The sequence below is a fragment of the Fistularia commersonii genome, chromosome 36 (genome assembly GCF_037954325.1).
Source record: "Fistularia commersonii isolate RoL2024-O1a breed Wild chromosome 36, RoL_Fcom_v1.0, whole genome shotgun sequence".
Taxonomy (NCBI): Eukaryota; Metazoa; Chordata; class Actinopteri; order Syngnathiformes; family Fistulariidae; genus Fistularia; species Fistularia commersonii.
In genome coordinates, this window is record NC_141319.1 from 3318824 (window position 1) to 3338323 (window position 19500).

The following is a 19500-nucleotide window of genomic DNA, read 5'->3' on the forward strand; positions in this document are numbered from 1 at the left end:
TTATCTGATTACGGCTAGCTCTATTCCAAAGAGAGTCGTCGTTTTTCCCAAAATATTACAATTGTTGATTGTTCTTATTTTTTATAAATCCAGCTTACAGGATTGTCTCAGAAAATTGGAATATTGTGATAATGTTCTTTATCTTCTGTAATGCAATTACAAAAAACAAAAACGTCATACATTCTGGATTCATTACAAATCGACTGAAATATTGCAAGTCTTTTATTATTTTAATATCGCTGATTATGGCTTACATGTTAAGAAAAGTCAAAAATCCTATTAGAAAATCTTATCCAATTGGAATCCTATCAGAATATCATGAAAAAGTCATTTTTGTTTTTTTAATTGCATAACAGAAGATAAAGAACTTTATCACAATATTCTAATTATCTGAGACAGTCCCGTGATTGTATCTATTTCCTGAGCACAACCAGCGTGTGTGTTTTTCCTTCTTGCTAAGTTAGCTTTTATTTTTCTTTTCGCTTATTCTCTCATCTTAAATTTCCTGCCATAAGGCGCCGTCGTACCGCGTTAAATTCACATGTACGTACGATTAAAGAGATTCTGATTCCGAGCGGGAGTGACAGTGAAATTTGTGACATTGTTCATTTCATTTCATTCCCTTTCACGATCAGTGTTTTATGATAACAATGAATGTAATAATAATCCGATAAACAAGAATATGCAAGGAATAATAACCGTGTTTCTGACGACCGCGTTTCTAGAAATGGCGCCCAAAGAACTGCGGCTGCATCCGTCGGCCACCAGGACGACGCTCTCCGACCTGCAGTCCGACGTGGACTACACCGTCACCCTGTCCGCTTTCGTCGGGTCGGAGGAGAGTCTTCCCGTCTCCGGTCAGATCACATGTGAGTCGCCGCCCGCCGGGCGCCAAGTTTGTTTGTTCCGACCGCTTCCCCGATGACCGTTTGGACGTTTCTCCGACATCCCGCCTTTCTAACTGCGACGTGTTTGCATTTGTTCCCCCCAGTGGAGTCCGGCAGCGGGTCCAGAGGACCCTCCAGGAAACCCGTCTCAGATTCAGTCAGTGAGTACCTTCCCCGTTTTTCCTAAGCGATCGACTTCCTGAGTGATCGATTCGGCTCGCGGCTTGGCGAGCGGTTCGGTCCATTATGACCGTGGTCATTTTCACGCCGGCGGTGAGGTCACCGCCGGGGGCGGGGGGAGGGGGAGGCGAGCCCTTCCCCCTGAAGTGGAAACTATTACCGCTGCCGGTTTGCAGCTGCCGTGGCCCAGATCTGCTGACGGAATCATTCTTTTCACAACGCGGGCCTCAACCAGGAAACTCCCGGGACGCGCCGCTAGACCCGGCGATAGCCTTGCACGCTCGTGCAAATTAAAAAAAAAGCGGAAAGAATAATAACGCCGTTCATCGGAGAATTCCGAGCCAAACGGTTGTTTCCCATTCCTCACCCCCCCCCCACCCCTCCCACGATGACGTCCTTAGGGTAAAGTTACTGTATAATCTCATGACTTGGAGATAAAAATAATCCCCGCTGCTCGCTTCACATCCGATCCAACATCCACGGCGCGCCCCCCCCCCGCTGACAGACGGGACGCAGAGTGTTTTCATTTCTACGTTTCCACACGTATCCACGCGTTTGTGCGTTCGTCTACCAGAATGCCCGGCGAGCGCCATGGCCGACCTGATCTTCCTGCTGGACGGCTCCTGGAGCGTCGGCCAGCCCAACTTCAAGCACGTGCGCAACTTCGTCTCGGCCACGGCCGGCGCCTTCCAAATCGGCGAGGAAAAGACCCGCGTCGGCGTGGTGCAGTACAGCGACGACGCCCGCACGGAGTTCCCGCTCAACCGGCACGTCAGCCGTCCGGCGTTGATGCAGGCCATCGGCTCGCTGACCTACAAGGGAGGCAACTCCATGACAGGTATGCTCGGCGCCTTAGCGTCGTCACGGAAACGTCGGTCGGTCGATCTTATCCGAATGGAAACCCAATCGGATCGGGGTCGTCTTCGGAGTCTTTTACGAAATAACGCCGACGGCAGCGGCGGAAGATGAAGCCGCCTCTAATTCCAAAATGACTCCAAAAAAAAAAAAAAAAAAAAAAAAAAAAAGAAGATCCAGTAAAATTTGGATCAAGTGGGAAGGAATTAACTGTCTAATAAAACATTTGAGGAACAAACCAACTATGTGTTTTTACAAGATCAGCAATAAACATCAGGAAGTTGCCTTTTTTCGCTGGGGAAGATGATTGGACCAGATGGATGTCGGGAGGTTTCCCTTCATCGCCGCTTTTGGATTTTGGGTTGCGTTGCCTTTTTTGTTTTTTTTTGTTTTTGTTCTGAACGCCGTCCCCCCCGCCTGCAGGCCGTGCCCTCGACCACGTCCTGAGGAACTCGCTGACGGAGGCGTCGGGAGCCAGGAAGGGTTTCCCCAAAGTGCTGGTGATCGTCACGGACGGCAGGTCGGAGGATTCGGTGGAGGCGGCGGCCAGGCAGCTGAGGAGCCGGGGGGTCGAGGTCTTCGTGCTCGGTACGGCGCCAGAAGAAGTTTATTACACTTTCCATCTGTCTTTAATGCCCTTAACTGTGATGATGTCATGACGGCTAAATTCCTCCGTCATTAATGTTACAATCCGGCGATGGCTGCGTTTTATGTATGTCAGCGTCGAACCTCCGTGTCAGACTTTCCACCCGGACAAACACCGGCCTGCGCTGCCATGGCGACCAACGGCAGGAACTGCTCTTCTGCTGCCGTGTCAGAAATATATTCCTACGGCGGCGGCCGGAGCGCGACTCCCCTGCGATTAACTTCACATGATGATTATTTCAAATAAAACAAAGACAGACATTACATTACATTACATTTGGCAGACGCTTTTATCCAAAGCAACTTACAATAGAGGACATAAGGACTGCAAATAACACTTGCAAATACAAGATGCACAGAAAATATACAGAACAGTAAGCTGGGGTTAGTTTTTTTTTTTTTTTTTAAGACAAAAACGTACACACACACACACACTGCATAGCCTAACTTGGTGCCTAACCTGATCTGGGGGCAGCTCAAGCATCAGCGCAGTAAAAAGTCCTGAAAGAGAAAAGTTTTTACCTGTTTCTTGAAGGTTGAGAGAGATGATGCTAGTCTTGTTGCTTCCGGAAGTTTGTTCCACCGCTGAGGTAGTAGAACTACATACAGTAGATTCTCAGAGCCAAGGAGATGATTTCTCCAAATATATCCTTTCCTTTTCTTTTTTTCGTTTAACGGAAATTTCAGCCACTGGGAAACGAGCATACCTCCAACCAAAGCTGGACTTCTGGGAGAATTCAGTGACGCTTCTTCTTCCTTTTCTTTGGGACGCAAACAATCGTTTTCCTTCATAGCACCCTCTCTTCTGCATACCCTTCTCTCACACCGACTGCCCTCCGTAGACCTCCTCCCTTGTTTTCCCTCGAGGCCGCCGGCCTCGGCGTACTTACCCGGATCTTCACCGTCCCTCCTCCGCACGTGGACTCCTTCCAGATCCTATCCGTCCTCCTCGCTCCCAAAAAACAATCCACCTCATCTTCATCTCATCGCCACCTCCATCGCCAGATAGTCTTCTCCCGTCCCTGACCCTGTTCCAACCTGCTTGCACATGTTTCTTCACCTCTTCTCCACTCCCTCCATTGCTCTTAAGCACTTCAAATCTTTCCCCTTCTTCATCTCCGCTCCCCGTAGCCTCAGCGTTCCACACGAGTCCCTCTCATGGATTCTGTCTTGCCGAAACGAACCTTTCTTCCTCTTCCTTTCCGTAGCGTACCTCCACCTCCGGCTTCCCTGCTCTCACTATAGATCGCAGCGTCGTCTGCAAATCCAATGACGCTCACTTCAGAAAAAGTTCGAGTAGCCGTTTTTTTTTTTTTTTTTTTTTTTTGGGTTTCTTAAATATCCCGCGATTTTTAAAACCGCGCTGTAAATGTTACAAGTCAATTTATTTGCGTCCGATTTTAAAGGACTGTAAACCGAGACTGGAAGGGGTAACGGCTTGAAGGGGAGAAAATGATCAGATTGAAAATAATTAGAGAGGAAAAAGACAAAAGGAACAATATGACCGGGCGAAGCTGCGCTGTCGACGTGTTGCTGGAGGATATAAAGTCTTAAACCTGTGCAGTGAAGTATTTACAGCCGTGATGTAAGACTTTCCATCCGGAGAAAAACCTCGTGTTGCGGACGAGCGGAGAATCCAGCTGGAGAAGTTCTCGCTCGCTAACATGAAAGAGAGGCTTCGCTCCCCGATTTTATAGATGCCTGATTTCATCCGTTATTGAGCCCCCAGTGGCCGCAGGAAAATTTCCCTCCCTCATCAAATTCCATGCACGCTCATCTACTTCCTTGTCCCCCCGCAGGCGTCCAGCAAGCAGATGAGGAGGAGATGAAGCTAATGGCCTCCCCTCCTCACAGAAACCACATCTACAGCGTCGCCACCTTCGACTCCATCCGGAACGTTCAGAGGGACTTCGTCGGGCGGGTTTGCTCCGCCGTCGACGAGCAGCTCAACGCCATCGTCAGCGGAGAAGAAGGTGAGATGCTGAGATTTGGCAGTCGGTATTTTAGAAATCGGGTATTTAATTATACCAACGCAAAACGGTCCAGCTTTTCACCAGGATCGAAGAGCTAAAACTAGCGTCATCCATCCATCCGTGGAGATCAATGTGATTCCTTGTGTGATCGTTTTAGCCGTGGAGCCGGCCTCCAACCTCCATGTCCTGGAGGCCGCCTCCAAGTCCATGCGGGTGGCCTGGGAGTCCTCGCCCGGCGAGGTGTCAGGCTACCGGCTGCAGATGATGCCCATGATGGCGGGCAGCAAGCGGCAGGACCTGTACGTGGGCGCGGCCCAGACCTCCGTGCTGGTCAGAGATCTCACCCCCGACACCGAGTACCAGATCAGCCTGTTCGCACTGAAGGACCTGATTCCCAGCGAGCCGGTCGTCCTCATGCACAAGACGGAGCCCATCAAAGTGTCCGTGGGTGAGCGCGAGACCGATATTCCACTTCCTCTTTGTCGGTCGTTCGATCGTTTGCGCGGAACGGTTGACAACTCGGTGTCTTGTCTATCCGATCCAGAGTGTTCTCTGGGCGTGGACGTCAAAGCCGACGTCGTCCTCCTGGTCGACGGCTCCTACAGTATCGGTTTGGGCAACTTCGCCAAAGTCCGAGCCTTCCTCGAGGTCCTGGTGAACACCTTCGACATCGGTCCCGATAAGGTCCAGATCAGCTTGGTCCAGTACAGCAGGGACCCCCACACCGAGTTCTACCTGAACACGCACCACGACCTGAACGCCGTGGTCAAGGCGGTGAGGTCTTTCCCGTACCGCGGCGGCTCCACCAACACCGGCAAGGCCATGACCTTCGTGAAGGATAAGATCTTCCAGGGCACCAGAGGAGCGCGGCCCAACGTTCCCCGGGTCACCATCCTCATCACCGACGGAAAGTCTTCGGACGCCTTCCAGGACCCGGCCACCAAGCTCAGGAACGCCGATGTCGAGATTTTCGCGGTGGGCGTGAAGGACGCCGTACGGAGCGAGCTGGAGTCCATCGCCAACGCGCCTGTGGAAACGCACGTTTACACGGTGGAGGATTTCGACGCCTTCCAGAGGATCTCCAAGGAACTGACGCAGTCCATCTGTCTGAGGATCGAACAGGAGCATCGCAATATCCACCAGAGACGTGAGTCCACTCATTCTCTACGCAGACGACGCTCCGGTTTCTTATTGTCGCGCCGATCGATCGTTACTTTGGCTGCTCATCGAGTCTTTTCAGGTCCGAGTTCTCGCGTCGTATCGTCAACGCGTCTCCTCTCCGAGAAGCGTCCGAGGTTTTATGTTTTCGCCGAAGAACTTTTTCTCTTTTTACTATTCGGGACTCTATCGATTTCCAGAACAAGTTTTGTCCTGAAACTTGTTGATTTTGGTACCAAAAGATTTTTTCGGAAAAGGGAATTATAGTTTAGATCCACGTAAGATTGGCTGTTTCTGTGGAGATTTGAATCCTCTTGCAGGTTCGAGGTTAGCCTTCAATTATATTGTCATTTCTAGCCAAGGTATTCTCACACATCCCACAGTCGTGGGCTTGTCCACATCTGTCCCCCTTGGTTTTGGCGCGGCGTTGTTGTAAAGATCAATATTTGATGAGGAGTCGACCCGTGTTTGATGACAGCCCTTTATCGCTGTGATGGTACTTCCTCTTCGGATCAGGCCCTCGATGTTTCTTTTATCGCTCGTCTCCCTGCGAACTCGTCCTCCCTTTTCTACATCTATGGTGTGGTGCATGTTGACTTCCTGTCCTAGGTCAGGGACGAACAACGGATGGTGAAATGGACTTTCCGTAAATCCAAAAGTGTCCAGAACAAACATGCCGTCGATGACCTGAATGTATGTGGAGTCACGGGGGCGAGGAGGCTAACGGCTAATGGCTAACTTTCAAAAGCCCGCCGCGATGCTGCTAATGTTTGCTCCCGTTTCACTCATATGGACAAGCGTCGCCTTGGAAGCGCTTCATCAGCTACATAGACCGCCGACACGTCGTCAGGTTGCAATTTCTGCTTTGCTTTTTGTGCTCCGAACTCCGAACACGATGTCGCTCGGTTCATTCACAAGTCACTTGCTTCAGTCACTCCATTTTTCTGCCCTGGCGTTGGGGGGGGGGGGGGGGGGGGGCGCGGTTACCGGGGGCAACTGTGAGGGTGGTTTAAGACTTGAGACGCTTATGAAATGAATCCCATCACTACCGACACATTAAATTTGACAGCGGCAATAAAAAAAAAACAGCACACCAACATCGGTCGTACAGCAAAGAGTTACAGGAACAATGAATAGAAGATTCCAGACTTTTCTCAGCGGGCGTGTTTTGACGTGTCAGCAAAGGAATCCAGATCATTAAAGGTTTGCTTAAATGGTTCTGGTTCCAAAGTGGTTTCGCTTTGCAAATGTTTTCGGCGCCGCAGTCTGCAGTCGATGGTCCTGCTCCAGGACGCTTCGGCAGGTCGTTCGCCGGGACGCCTCCGGTTTAACGTGTCGCCTGCCGGTGCGGCGGTCACGCGAAAAGCCGGACGCGTCTCCGCGGAGGTGAACGCGCAGTCGCTCTGCCCGCGAGGCATCTGCGCGCAATTAATTCCCCCAATGTGTCGGCCACATGTCGGCGTTTGATCCCGAAGGGCAGCGAGAGTTCCCGCCGTGGAAACGCTCGAAGTCGGTCGAGTCCCGGGGGTCGCCCTTCCCACCGGTCGACTCGCGTGACTGCGTCCGGGGCGGACGGGTTGCGTCGTCCGCGTGCCGGCCGTAAACAAAGTCGGGCTTCGAACGCGACCCGCCCCCCTTTTACCCGGCCATCGTGTTCCAGCAGGCCCCTTTCTTTCCCCCCCCCTTTAAATGCTGTTTACCCTCCGAAAGCAAACTATTAATCACGGCTCGTGTTTTTTCCCTGCCAAAAGGAGCTTTGGGTTCGGCAGCTGTAACTCACCAAAAAAAAAAATGACTCTCCGATTATATAATTCTTATATAATATCCATTTTATGTCAACAAAGCGAGTGAACGGGAGCCGGTCCGAGCGCACCGCAGCCCCCGTGCAATAAGCTGGATACCAGCTCGGAGGCTTTGCGGATGTGCAGTTCGGAGGCTCCGGTGAGCCGTTCAGCTCCCGCCGCCCTTCTCGCAGTAGTCCGGCCCCTCATATTTGGCTGAGGAAGCTGGCAAATGTCAGCATGCGAGTTGGCATCCGCTTTCGCCGCTCCTTTATTTATTTTGCGCTCGCTCCGCTTTGTTGCTCTGAAAGCGCGCGGAGTTCTGAAACGCGACGACGGGCGGCGGGGATCGCCCGGGGGGGCGTCCGATCCCGAGTTTACATGACGAGCCAGGCTGCCTCTCGGAATCCGATCTTATCTGAGGTTTGGAAAACGCGAACGTCCGATCCGGCGGCCGCTGATCAACGTTTCTGCCTCGGGTTCCGACTCCTCATCTGAATAAACATGATTCCAGCTGTGATTCCAAGGCTGTATTACTTTTCGTTACGTAACATTCTGTGATCAAACCTCCAAACGATATTGGCAACGGAGATAAGTTTGATTCATTTCTGTAAAAAACCCCGCGTCTAAATTCCTGTGTCTTTGAGTACCACGAAAAGCGCTGTACAAATCCTATGTATTATTATTGTTATTATTATTAAATTTGCACGCTCTGCAGCTAATATTCGAATTAGAGGCATGTATGACGCCCGTGTCGTGCCGTGTCTTCTCCAGGACTGGCCCAGCCGAGGGACCTCACCTTCTCGGAGGTCGGGCCCAGGAGCTTCAGGGCCTCGTGGCTGCTGGACGCGCCCGGCGTGGAGTCGTACCTGCTGCAGTTCAAACCCGCCGACGAAGCCGACGACCATTTCGTTTCCATGTCTGTGCCGGGCGCGACGCCCACCGCCGTGCTGCCCCACCTCACCCCGCTCACCCGCTACGAGGTCAAAGTTTACGCGCAGTACGAGAGCGGCGACAACTCGCTGCCGCTCACGGGATACCAAGCCACATCCGAAGGTACTTTCCTGTCCTCTCGTTTCCGGCAAGTTTGTATCTCTTATGATTTGAGCCCTAAAACCGCTCGTCCGGCGACAGAGCGAGGTCCGGTCCGCGGCCTCCGGGTGTCCGAGGAGACGACGGACAGCTTCCGGGTGTCGTGGCAGCCGGCGCCGGGCGCCGTCATCCGCTACCGTCTCAGCTACGAACCCGTCGGCGACGAAGGCCCGAGGTCGGAGACGAGCACCGACGGCCCCGACGCCACCCTGGTGCTGCAGCGGCTCCGGCCCCAGACGACCTACCGAGTCACCGTCACACCCGAGTACGGCTCGGGCCTCGGGTCGGCGCAGCAGGTCGACGGCACCACCAAGGACGGTGAGTCACATGGTCGATCTGTTTTTTTGCATGGCCTAAAAGCAACGACAACCAAGTCTTGAGAAATGGCGGCGGCGCAGTGGTTCGCGCTTCCGCCTCCAGGCAAGAAGCCCCCGCTTTGTCTGCGAAGGTTTGATTTTGTTCTCAGCGTTTCTGCGTGGGCTTCTTTCCACCGTCCAATAACAGAAGTGGAGCCCCTTTAATACACTGCTCAAAAAAATAAAGGGAACACTTAAAAAACACATCCTAGATCGAAATGAATGAAATATTCTTATGAAATACTTTGCTCTTTACACAGTTGAATGTGCTGACAACAAAATCACACAAAAATGATCGATGGAAATCAATTGTATCAACCCATGGAGGTCTGGATTAGGAATCACACTCAAAATTCAAGTGTAAAAACAAACTCCAGGCTGATCCAACTTCGATGTAATGTCATTAAAACAAGTCAAAATGAATCTGTGTTGCTTCCTGAGTGGACACTATGATTTCACACAAGTGTGATTGACTTGGAGTTACATTGTGTTGTTCAAGTGTTCCCTTTATTTTTTTGAGCAGTATATGTCCAGATACCTGACTGAGGGGGTTGATGGTCTGTTTGTATAGGATGTGTGAGCGGTTGTCTGATTCCATTTGGTCCTCTGAATGAGAAGGTGAATGGTTGCATGTCTCCATATGACGGGTAAATGAAAGGGTTTGGTCGTGGATGACGCTTTTCTGCGTCTACGTCGGTTTTCTTCAGGGTTTCCTCCCACAGTCCAAAATCGGTTAATTGTCCAGATGTGTGAATAGAGAGTCTCAAAACGTGGGATGGACCGGTCAGGGTTGAATCCCGCCTCTCGCCCGATGGCAGCTGGTACAGGATCAACCGAGAGGGCGAATGGTTGCATGTCTCCACGTGACATTCGAATGAGAGGGCGATCGGTCGAACATCTCGAAACCGAAGGGTCGTGCGTCTATACGTAGCGATGGATCGGTTGAAATAATGAATGAATGAATAACGTTGCTCCTTTTCCTGCTAAGTTTTATGACCCCAGTCAAAAAAACAGCCTCAAAATCCATGACTGCATCAACTGACAGTAGGAATACTAAAATGAGAAGGTGTTGTAGCTCACATGGGCCGGCAAATGGTTTTCAGCACAGGATAAACTATTTAAACAGGCGCGAGTAGAGCGGTGAATAAATGGAAGGATGAATAATACGGCTCCGTCGGACCGGGTTCGCTGTCGTAGCGCCGAGTCACGTACCGCACCTCGAGATCCGGCGAAACGGCTGATTAGAGGAACAAGTTGAGATGCGATTCTTCGCGCCGACACGGCGGGAGAGTGACGTAGCTGTCAGGTCTGCAGCCTTACAGGGGAAGGAATGAAAACAGACAAGGCTCGGAAGGTAAAAAGAGACTCAGGACGTTCCCGGACGCGATAAACGATGACAGATCCCGGACCGGGGGGGGTTGACGCTCGTGCTCTCGGCCTCGTCGTCGTCGTCGTCGTCTTCGCGGCGAGCCAGGAAGTGAATTATCCCCCGACTGGCGGCAGCTGCCGCTTCATAAAGAGAAGCGGGATTGATTCCAGCTGCCTCATTACTTGGATCCCGATCCCGTTTCCATCCCGAAGCTTCGGACCGGCGCGGAATCCGCGATCCGTTTGTTATTTCTCGGTTCCCATCCGGGCGCCGACGTTGTTTAGACGTCGATAATCGGGTCGTGATGTCACCGTCAGGACGTCTGACGCCGGAGCTTCTTGTTTTTCCAGCTGTTTCGTCAAATAATCGAAATCCCAGGTCTCCGAACGTTGGAGGGTCGCGGGTGACGTTTTTAACGCCTTTTGACTGATATTCCGACCCCCTCCTCGGAAACCTCTAGCCTGTCCGACTTCTCCTGACGTTTAACCCCGGGAGGTTCGCTAACCTGTTTCTGATGGAGCTCCTGAGCTCGAATGAAACATTTTCCTCCGATTTTCAGCCGAACGGTTCCCTTCCTTCTCGTGCCGACATCCCAAAACAATCCCCTCGAGCGCCGGAGCCGAGCGAACCCCGGCGAGAGCGTGAATCGGAGAGACGACGGCTCAGTCAAAACACCCAGCGTGCCATTTGAAGCTTTATTCATATTAAGACGGTTGTTTTAAAAGCTGGCGGTATGGCGGGCGCCTCACTGCGAAAAGGTCTCTGGTTCAATTCCGACAAGTGTGCTGGTCCGAAACCATGCAGGAGGTTCACTCCAGACCCTAAATTGCCCCGATGTGAATGAAACGGTTGTATGTCTCTATATCAGCGGCGGGCAAACTACGGCTCGCGGGCCACATCCGGCCCGTTGGTTTTTTTAATCCGGCCAGCCAAAGATTGATAGAGAATTCATACTTGATGTGAATGATTGAATGATTGGATCAGTGAATGTGGGAGATCAAACAGGAGGTTATTTTATTTTTGGAGCTACTTGAGAATTTTTCTGAGCTGAATGACAAAGACAGGCTTTGCGATTTAGCCTTTCTTGTGGACACGTGAATGAGCTGCACGTGAAGCCTCAAGGGAAATGCAAGCAAACGTCAGAGGCTTCAAAACCAAGCTGGTTCTATTTTCCGATATGTACTGTCAACAAATGTTTTTTATTTTTTTTTATTTTTTATACGTATCGGATCTTGTGCTGCCCGGCCCGTCTGTCAAATTTTAAAAGTCAATGCGTCCCCTGAGCTAAAAAAGTTGCCCACCCCTGCTCTATATGATATGAATGAAAGGGTGAATGGTTGTGTTTCTCTTGGCCAATCACAGCTGGGTTAGGCGGCACCTTCCCTGCCAGTTCAGGATAAGTATGAATGAATGAATGAAATGAATTAATCTGAACCTCGAGCTACTTCTACTACTTGGTACCAGGTTGTTGTCAACGGACTCCTTGTCTTTTCCCGGTTCCCGCTCCCGGTCCGGGTCTCCGGGCCGGGACGTGGGGCGGCGGTGACCCCCGTGATACCGTGGCGAGCGCAAACTCCCGTGAAGTGTGTGTTTCTGAGCAGACGAGGCTAAAATGGAAAGTGGTCGCGACGCCAGAAAGTTGCTATGATTCATCGAAGCGTTGCAGACGTTGCTGTCATTCCTTCCTCTTTTGTTCAGACGCTCCCGTCACATTTTGTATTTATGGGATCCATCTCCGGGGCCTTCGCTCTGACTCCTGGCTGGACGGCGCCCAGAGGGAGCTGACATGAAGCAGGACTCCCGGCACGACCGGACGGAAAACCTCCGAACTGGGGAGGAAGGAATGTTTCTCTAATTGAAAACGACACTGTGACTGTCAGTTTAATGCCGCCGTAGTTTACGCTTCGTTTGGGGAAAAGGCCTCCCCGGGACTCCACGGGGGGAAGAAACGGCGGGACGGCGCAAAGCAGCGCTGTCGATCGGAGGACGCCGACAAGGTGCCGGAGACGTGGCGGTTTGAGGGGAAAAGTGGAAAAGGTCGCAAGCGGGATGGCGTTAAAAGCAGAAATGACGACAAAGAGCTATTAACAGCAAGAAGGAATGAAAAAAGAAGGAGAAAAATGGATCCCTGCTTTTTTTTATTTTGCCATTCGCTCACTCGGGGGTTAATTTGTGGGACGCCGTTTCTCGCCAACCTAGCGGTGCTATTTTTTTTCCCCCCTTTTTCGAAAACGATCAGGTTAATCAAGAATATCAAACGCTTCATTCAAGGGCCGTCGGAAAGTCGAGCGTTTTCTGCCTCCGACTTGATTACTTCTGTCGCCGTGGAGATTTTTATTTATTTATTTTTTCAAAGAAACTTTCCTCTGGAACTGGCAGGCCGTTCCTTCTGGCCCAGCGACTTCTTCTTAATGTCGCTTAAACGATTAAAAAAAAAAAAAAAAAAAAAAATCTTCCTGGCGCGACGATTCACTTCGCGTCAAATTCAGCGTGAATCTCGATTCTTAATCTCATTATCGGCGGGACTTTGCAGGCTTAAGGAGATGGAAAAAAAAACATTCAGACCTCCGCACAGTAGATTTGAAAGAGGAGGATAAATAAGAATAAGAATAACAATAAGAATAAGAACAACTCTATTTATCCCGAACCGAAGGAAATTTTTGTGCCAGAGTTACAAGAAAAACATAACAATAATAAATAATAGTAGAAAATTGCATAAACAGTAAAAAAAAAAAAAAAAAAATCAAAGCAAAAGCCGAAAAACAGAGCTTTTTGTCCGTCATTTCCTGGAATTGTGTTTTTTTCGGAGCAGTACCGCCGATGGCCAATAGGGGGCGGTGACGCGCGGTATGCTCAAACGTAAAAAAAAAAAAAAAAGACGACAACAGCGGCGCCGGTACAACCAAGGAGACGAATCGTCCGTTCGCTTCTTTGTGGCGCGGATTCGTAGCGGGACTCGGGACAGAGAAGCGACCTCTGACCTCTAGCGGATGAATCTAGAACAACCGCGGTGATGTCGCACGTGGGCGATGACGTTACTTACGTAGCGTCGCGTCAACAGTAGGTTGTTCCCTCCTCGGCTTCCGTAGCCCGCACTCCCCTTCCCCTTCCCCGCCCGTCCTCTCGTGTCTGAAGATGGAACATGTCGAGTCGCCAAGTTTATAAAGTCAGGAAGTTTCCACCGAGACACAAAAGTCTCAAGAAGCAGCTGCTACTGAAGGAGTTCACACACACACACACACACACACACACACACAGGTTGTCTTTGTGTATGTCCGTCGGAGAAGACAACTAAACACCATCAGGGGTTTATAAATCTACGTGAACGGGTTTCAAGCCGTCTCGCCTCTTGGATTCAAAACCCGCGTCCCTGTTTTTTTTTTTTTTCCGGCGTTTTTTTTGTGTTTTGCAGGAATGCGCTCTGAGTTACCTGCGAGCAATCACGCTCCTTCCTGCTGGCTCAGCCGCCGCCGCCGCCGCCGTCTGTTTCGTGTCGCCGTTTCCCGCCAGTAAAAGAAGAGGCAGGAAAGCCTCTCCGGTTCGCTGCAACCGCGGAGAGATTACCATGAACATTTTCTTTGGAAATAAAAATAAAAGTCAACCGTGTGGTTTTGTTAAAGTAAAATTCGTCTTGGTTTTCAGAGGTCGGTCCCCCGAGGAATCTGGTCACCGGCGACGTGACGGACAGCAGCTTTGCCGTTTCCTGGACGGCGGCGCCCGGGAGGCCGACGGCGTACCGGGTCCGATGGGAGTCGCTGTACTCGGAAGAAACCGGGGAGAAGACGGTTCGCGGGGACGAAACCAGGACGGTGCTGGACGGCCTGAGCCCGGAGACGCTCTACCGGGTCGGCGTGGTCGCCGTCTATGAACGGACGGCCAGCGAACCGCTCACCGGACAGGAAACCACCGACGGTGAGAACAGCGACACCCGATGGTCAGAGGTGGAACTGCGCCATCGGTCACCTCGTGGAAGATGTCATGCATCGAACGAGGCGTCTCACACACACGTGGGCGCACACACACTCGCTGAATGTCAAGAATGTGCTCATTTGAACCGCGGGATTTTGCGTTTTTCTCAAAAAGAGGCGTTTTTTTTGCTTCCGCTTCCACTTCCACTGCCCCATTTCGTTGGAACAGGAAGCAGGAAGTAGGAAACAGGAAGTGACTCTCCACCCCATTTTTTCCATCTTTCTGTAGAATGAGACGGATGTTTGACCGTTGCACGTTGCGTGTTTGCGCGGCGAATCCGGCGAACGCACAGCGACGCATGACATCACCAAACCCCATACGTCTGTCCCAAGACGCCAACTTTTCTTTCCACCGTTAAAAAAAAAAAGAAAAACCCTTCTGAGCGAATTAGAAACTTTCCCCTAGCCCATTAAACTCTGGGATTATTTTCCTCTAAATTTAATTTCACTTTATTGGTAGTTTGAGGGAAAATGTGGTCAGTAATTCCTGCCATTGATCACGTCTGATTTAGTTTGGCGGGGGGAGCCGCCGTGGTGACTCAGCGTTTTCGCGGGTCTGGCGTCATCGATCGGGGACGGACGCAGAAAGAGTTTTTCAGGGATCTGGGTTAAAGAGTCCACCGCGACAGACCGAGCCTTGTTTCAGCGGCCGTCTAGGAAAAATGCCGGTGACTCATGTTCGAGCCTCCGGGAGGGAAAGAACATTCAAAGAAAGGATAATACAAAAACGCGTCCGATCGGAAACGACGCTTCCGTCTTCGTGGTGTTTCCCCCTCCTCCTCCCGCATCGGGATCCCCCTTTTTCTTTTCGGGACGAACGAGACAAATAGCTCGCCCGCTCCTCGGCCGGTCGGGACCGGCCGTCGTTTTCTAACGTAAGATATGTAAACACGCCTTTAACCCTTTTTGAACGCAGCTTCGGCCGAAGGGAAGCGTCTGACCGTGTCCGAGGAGACGGAGCGAACCATGAGAGCCACGTGGACGCCGGCGCCGGGAAAGGTGCTGCACTACCGCCTGAAGTACGTCCCCGTCAACGGAGGGAAGGAGGTGGTGCTGAAAATCCCCGGCGGGGTCACGACCTCCGTCATGAAGCGACTGCAGCCCCTGACCGCCTACGACATCACGGTCCACCCCATATACAAGCGCGGGGAAGGAAAAGCAAGGCAAGGAGTAGGAACCACACGTACGTTGGTCCATAATTCAACCCTTTGAGAGACCTTTATCTGAGTTTAGCTTTTGGCTAACGCGACATGCACTGTTTATTCAGCCGAGCGTGTGTTTGACTGGAGGCGGAGCGCCGTCTTCTTCCCCGGACAGTTAAGCCGGAGGCGCGGCCAAAACGACAGGGAGCCAAACAAAAGTTGATATTTCAGAAATGGCTGACGGAAATTGAGCTGTTATTGCAAAGCGGCGCGCTCAGCTGCGAGCTAACGGCTAATAGAAGAATAACAGGCCGAGCGTAGAGAGAGAAATAAAAGGGATTATGGAAGTAATTGTCTTCAATTCGGGATTCCTACCGGGGAACTGTAAACCGGAGAAACAACTGGAAGCTCGCTTCTATAAAATGTGCGATTCAGACGGGAAAGTATGTCGTTATCTTTTAATGAAAATAATTGACTTGGCTTCGATAAGTGGTCTTTGGAGATGATTAACCGTCATTACCGCGGCGGCGCCCGGCTCAGGGCGGACTTTTTTCCGGATCGGAGCGACTGGCGGCGTCGCTAACACGCGGCATGACACAGGATTGGCATTATGGACTAATGGCCGGAGGAGCGTCCGAGCGCCGTCTGACCCCTGAAGTTCTGCCGTTCTTCCATTTCAGTGTCGCTCTACAAGGCCCCGAGGAACCTCCAGACCTCCGAACCCACCAGGAACAGTTTCAGGGTGTCCTGGGACCCGGCGCCCGGCAACGTGCGGGGCTACAAGGTGACCTTTCACCCCTCGGGAGCCAACGTGGACCTCGGGGAGATGCTGGTCGGACCGTACGACAACTCCGTGGTGCTGGAGGAGCTCAGGTGCGGCGACCTTTGACCTCCGACGGGTCCGACCGGACATACCGAGGCTCACCGCGTCACTTCCCGCATCCGCCAGGGCCAAGACCAAGTACAGCGTGGCGGTGTTTGGGATGTTTGACGGCGGCGAGAGTATGCCTCTGTCGGGGGAGGAGACGACGACGCTGATGGACGCCCCGGATCCCCCCACCTTCCAGCCCTCCGGTAACAGCTGCGTCACACGTTTCTCTTCGTCCGGCGGCGAGGCCTGCAGACCAGACGCTCCGGCTTGAGTTATGCGATGTCACCGCGCGCCGCGTGATCCAGATCAGTGGCGAGGGGGTTCCTGAGCCGCTCGGCAGCCGTCTCCTCACGTCCCTAGCGCCGGTCGGATCCATTGGATCATGCCTAAATATGATAAACGCTAAATATACCGATTGTTTCGATTTTTTTATCCACGCGGCTTCGGGCGAGAGGCGAGGGATTGACTTATTTTGATGTTCGTTGTGAATTCATTCATTCATTCTCGTAATTATTTGAATAGCATGACAACCTCACCTCATCAGCATGTGATTCGCAGCTCAGACAGCAAATGAATGATTGCGCAGTTTTGCCGAAAATCATTTCAACATTATATTTATTAGTGTTTTCTAGACCTCAAATAGTAAATCACTCTCATTCCCGCGAAATATAGCGACATCCAACCGTTCACCGTTTTCGTGCACACGTCAAGAGAATTGATTTTACATAGAGAATTTATTACAGCATGATATTTTGAGCAACAAAGCGCTCGTCTTCAGACGCTTACTGAAATATGTTTAACAAACATGTTATTGCGGCGCCATTTTTAAAGGAAAATATTTTCTGATTCCCTCCTTTTTTTTTTTTTTTTTGCACCTCGCGTCAGATTTATATTTTCATTTTGACATGATCTTTCACCTGTTTCAAGAAAACAAGAAACAGATTCTTTTAATATACATGCGAAGATGGAACTGAGCATTATCGATCAGAGGATTTGAGCGTACAATATAAATATAGATAAACAGAACGTGGCGAGGAGAACCTTAGATGGACAAAAGAACCTCTTTAGACAAGGTCTAATATCGAAATCCTCTTTTCAACCTTGTGGGGTCAGTGTTACCGGTGTGTTTATCCAAAACAGTTCAGGTTTCAAAAGCTCAGGTCCCCTCTCTGCATTTAAAGACATGCAATCATTCACACGTGGAGGCAAAAAGGACTGAGCCAGAAATAAATACATTTTTTTTTTTGGCACTTGCTTGTGCAGAAATTCATAATTTGTTCATAAGAGTGAATGAATGAACCTGCGGCCAAAGTAAGATGACGGCTATAATACAATTTATATTTAATGCGCCTTACCTTATGTCAATTCATACCGCAAAAGGTTTGATAGACAGCTGAGCGGTTCGATCCGAGAGCCGTGTCGGAAATGGATCAGCAGGGCTCGGTTTCAGCATGGCGGCTTCGGGTCCTCGCGAAAAAAAAAAAAAAAAAAAAAAACAACAAAAAAAAAAAAAGCAGCTGCTCAGCAGATGTGCCGCTCAAGACGGGTCAAAGGTAGACAATCAACAAAATTGTCAAACTCTTGAACCTTCTTTGTAGCGGAAAAAAACTGAAAATTCTATCGATCCAATTATTCATCAATCCCTGATCCTCTCTCCGCCTGGAAGTAAACACGGCGGGCGTTCGTTTGATGAGCGTCAGGTGCGGCCTCAGGTTTCCCTCGGACCCCGAGCTGTGAAGCGGCGCCAGTTCTCAGGCGCCGCCGATGACATCACCCGCCTGATCAAAGATGGATCTGTCATCATAATCACGAGGAGAAAGGGATTATTTATAGGAGATCGAAAATCTCGACGCGCTGTCGCGGATCAAAGCGTCGTCGGGTCGTGCGACGGCGGTTCCGATCCGGCGGTCTTGTTTACGCCGGATCCGCCGTCGGGTCGATTCCTCGCCTCCCCGGAGCGTCTCGTCCGCAGCTGCTCAGCCGCCGCGCCTCCGATCTCATCTGGTCTAACGCCTCTCCACTCGCTCGCCCAGGGTCCAGGTCTTTATCGGCTTGGCGCCCTTCAGCACGCCGTCCCAGACAGAGGACGAGCGGCCGTGTTTTCCTCCCTCGACAGGTTCCCGGAGCGGCGGTCGGACGCGGAGGCCGGTAGAGCGGGTTCCACGCCGGCGGATGTTGGACTCGAGAAGCCCAAGACCGAAAAGATCATCGATTGTGAAATGCTCTGTACTGCCCGATGTTGTGTTGTGTATTTTTTTTTTTTGGCCGACGTTCCCTCTCCGCGTCTCCTGCTTTCACTCCTTTTCACGCCTGTCATACCTTGAAAAAAAAAAAAAAACAACCTCGAAAGCGACGGTAGGCCCGGCAGCGACGCTGACGGACGCCTCTCTCCCGCAGACGCTCAGTGTAATACCGCGGCCAAGGCCGACATCGTGCTGCTGGTCGACGGCTCCTGGAGCATCGGGCGCATCAACTTCAAGACCATCCGCAACTTCATCGCGCGGATGGTCAGCGTCTTCGACATCGGGCCCGACACCGTCCAAATCGGTAACGCCCTCGCTTCCGTGGACACCTCCCTCGTCCGGTTTCGGGAACTGACTGTTTTTTTGTTTTTTTTTTTTGTTTTGCTTCCCGTTGCCTGCAGGTTTGGCTCAGTACAGCGGAGACCCCAAGACGGAGTGGGAGCTGAACGCCCATCCCACCAAGACGTCCCTCCTCGATGCCATCGCCAACTTGCCGTACAAAGGAGGCAACACGATGACGGGTGACAGCAGCCGACCGCCGCTCCCTCATCCAAAATCGCGCTTTCCTACTGTTTATTTTATTTCTAATTCTGCCTTTTCTTTTTATTATTTATTACTGTTATATTTTCTGTAACTCTGGCACAACAATTTCCTTCGGGATTCATAAAGTTGTTCTTATCTTATCTTATCTTATCTTATCTTATCTTATCTTATCTTATCTTATCTTATCTTATCTTATCTTATCCAACAAAACTCAACGTTGGATATGGACTTGTTTCCGAGCAGGCTATGTCTGCGACGGTTCTCCTTGACCATCCAGGTCAAGGTTAACCGTCATATCTAGTTGTGGCATTGGACCTCTTCTCCACTTCTACTAGACCGTGGGGAGTTTCCGGTGTACAACTCCGGGGTCGGACGATGGGTGGTGGGTGTTGGTGCAAGTTGAGATGACTAGCTACGTTAGCGAGTGGCATCCTCTC

At 51.1% G+C, this 19500-nt stretch overlaps 1 protein-coding gene across 5 annotated transcripts in view; it reads left to right on the forward strand.

The window, feature by feature from the left end:
• Positions 1-19500, forward strand: part of col12a1b (collagen, type XII, alpha 1b) — a 77147-nt gene that overhangs the window by 3981 nt on the left and 53666 nt on the right. For all 5 annotated transcript variants that reach the window (XM_086143010.1, XM_086143013.1, XM_086143009.1 and 2 more), the window contains 15 exons: positions 726-869; positions 992-1048; positions 1642-1905; positions 2346-2510; positions 4367-4540; positions 4698-4988; positions 5085-5687; positions 8254-8535; positions 8614-8889; positions 13939-14208; positions 15181-15447; positions 16087-16279; positions 16356-16480; positions 18675-18824; positions 18922-19041. In XM_086143010.1, the coding sequence (XP_085999136.1) occupies positions 726-869; positions 992-1048; positions 1642-1905; positions 2346-2510; positions 4367-4540; positions 4698-4988; positions 5085-5687; positions 8254-8535; positions 8614-8889; positions 13939-14208; positions 15181-15447; positions 16087-16279; positions 16356-16480; positions 18675-18824; positions 18922-19041 (3381 nt within the window). The remainder of the gene's footprint in view (positions 1-725; positions 870-991; positions 1049-1641; positions 1906-2345; positions 2511-4366; positions 4541-4697; positions 4989-5084; positions 5688-8253; positions 8536-8613; positions 8890-13938; positions 14209-15180; positions 15448-16086; positions 16280-16355; positions 16481-18674; positions 18825-18921; positions 19042-19500) is intronic.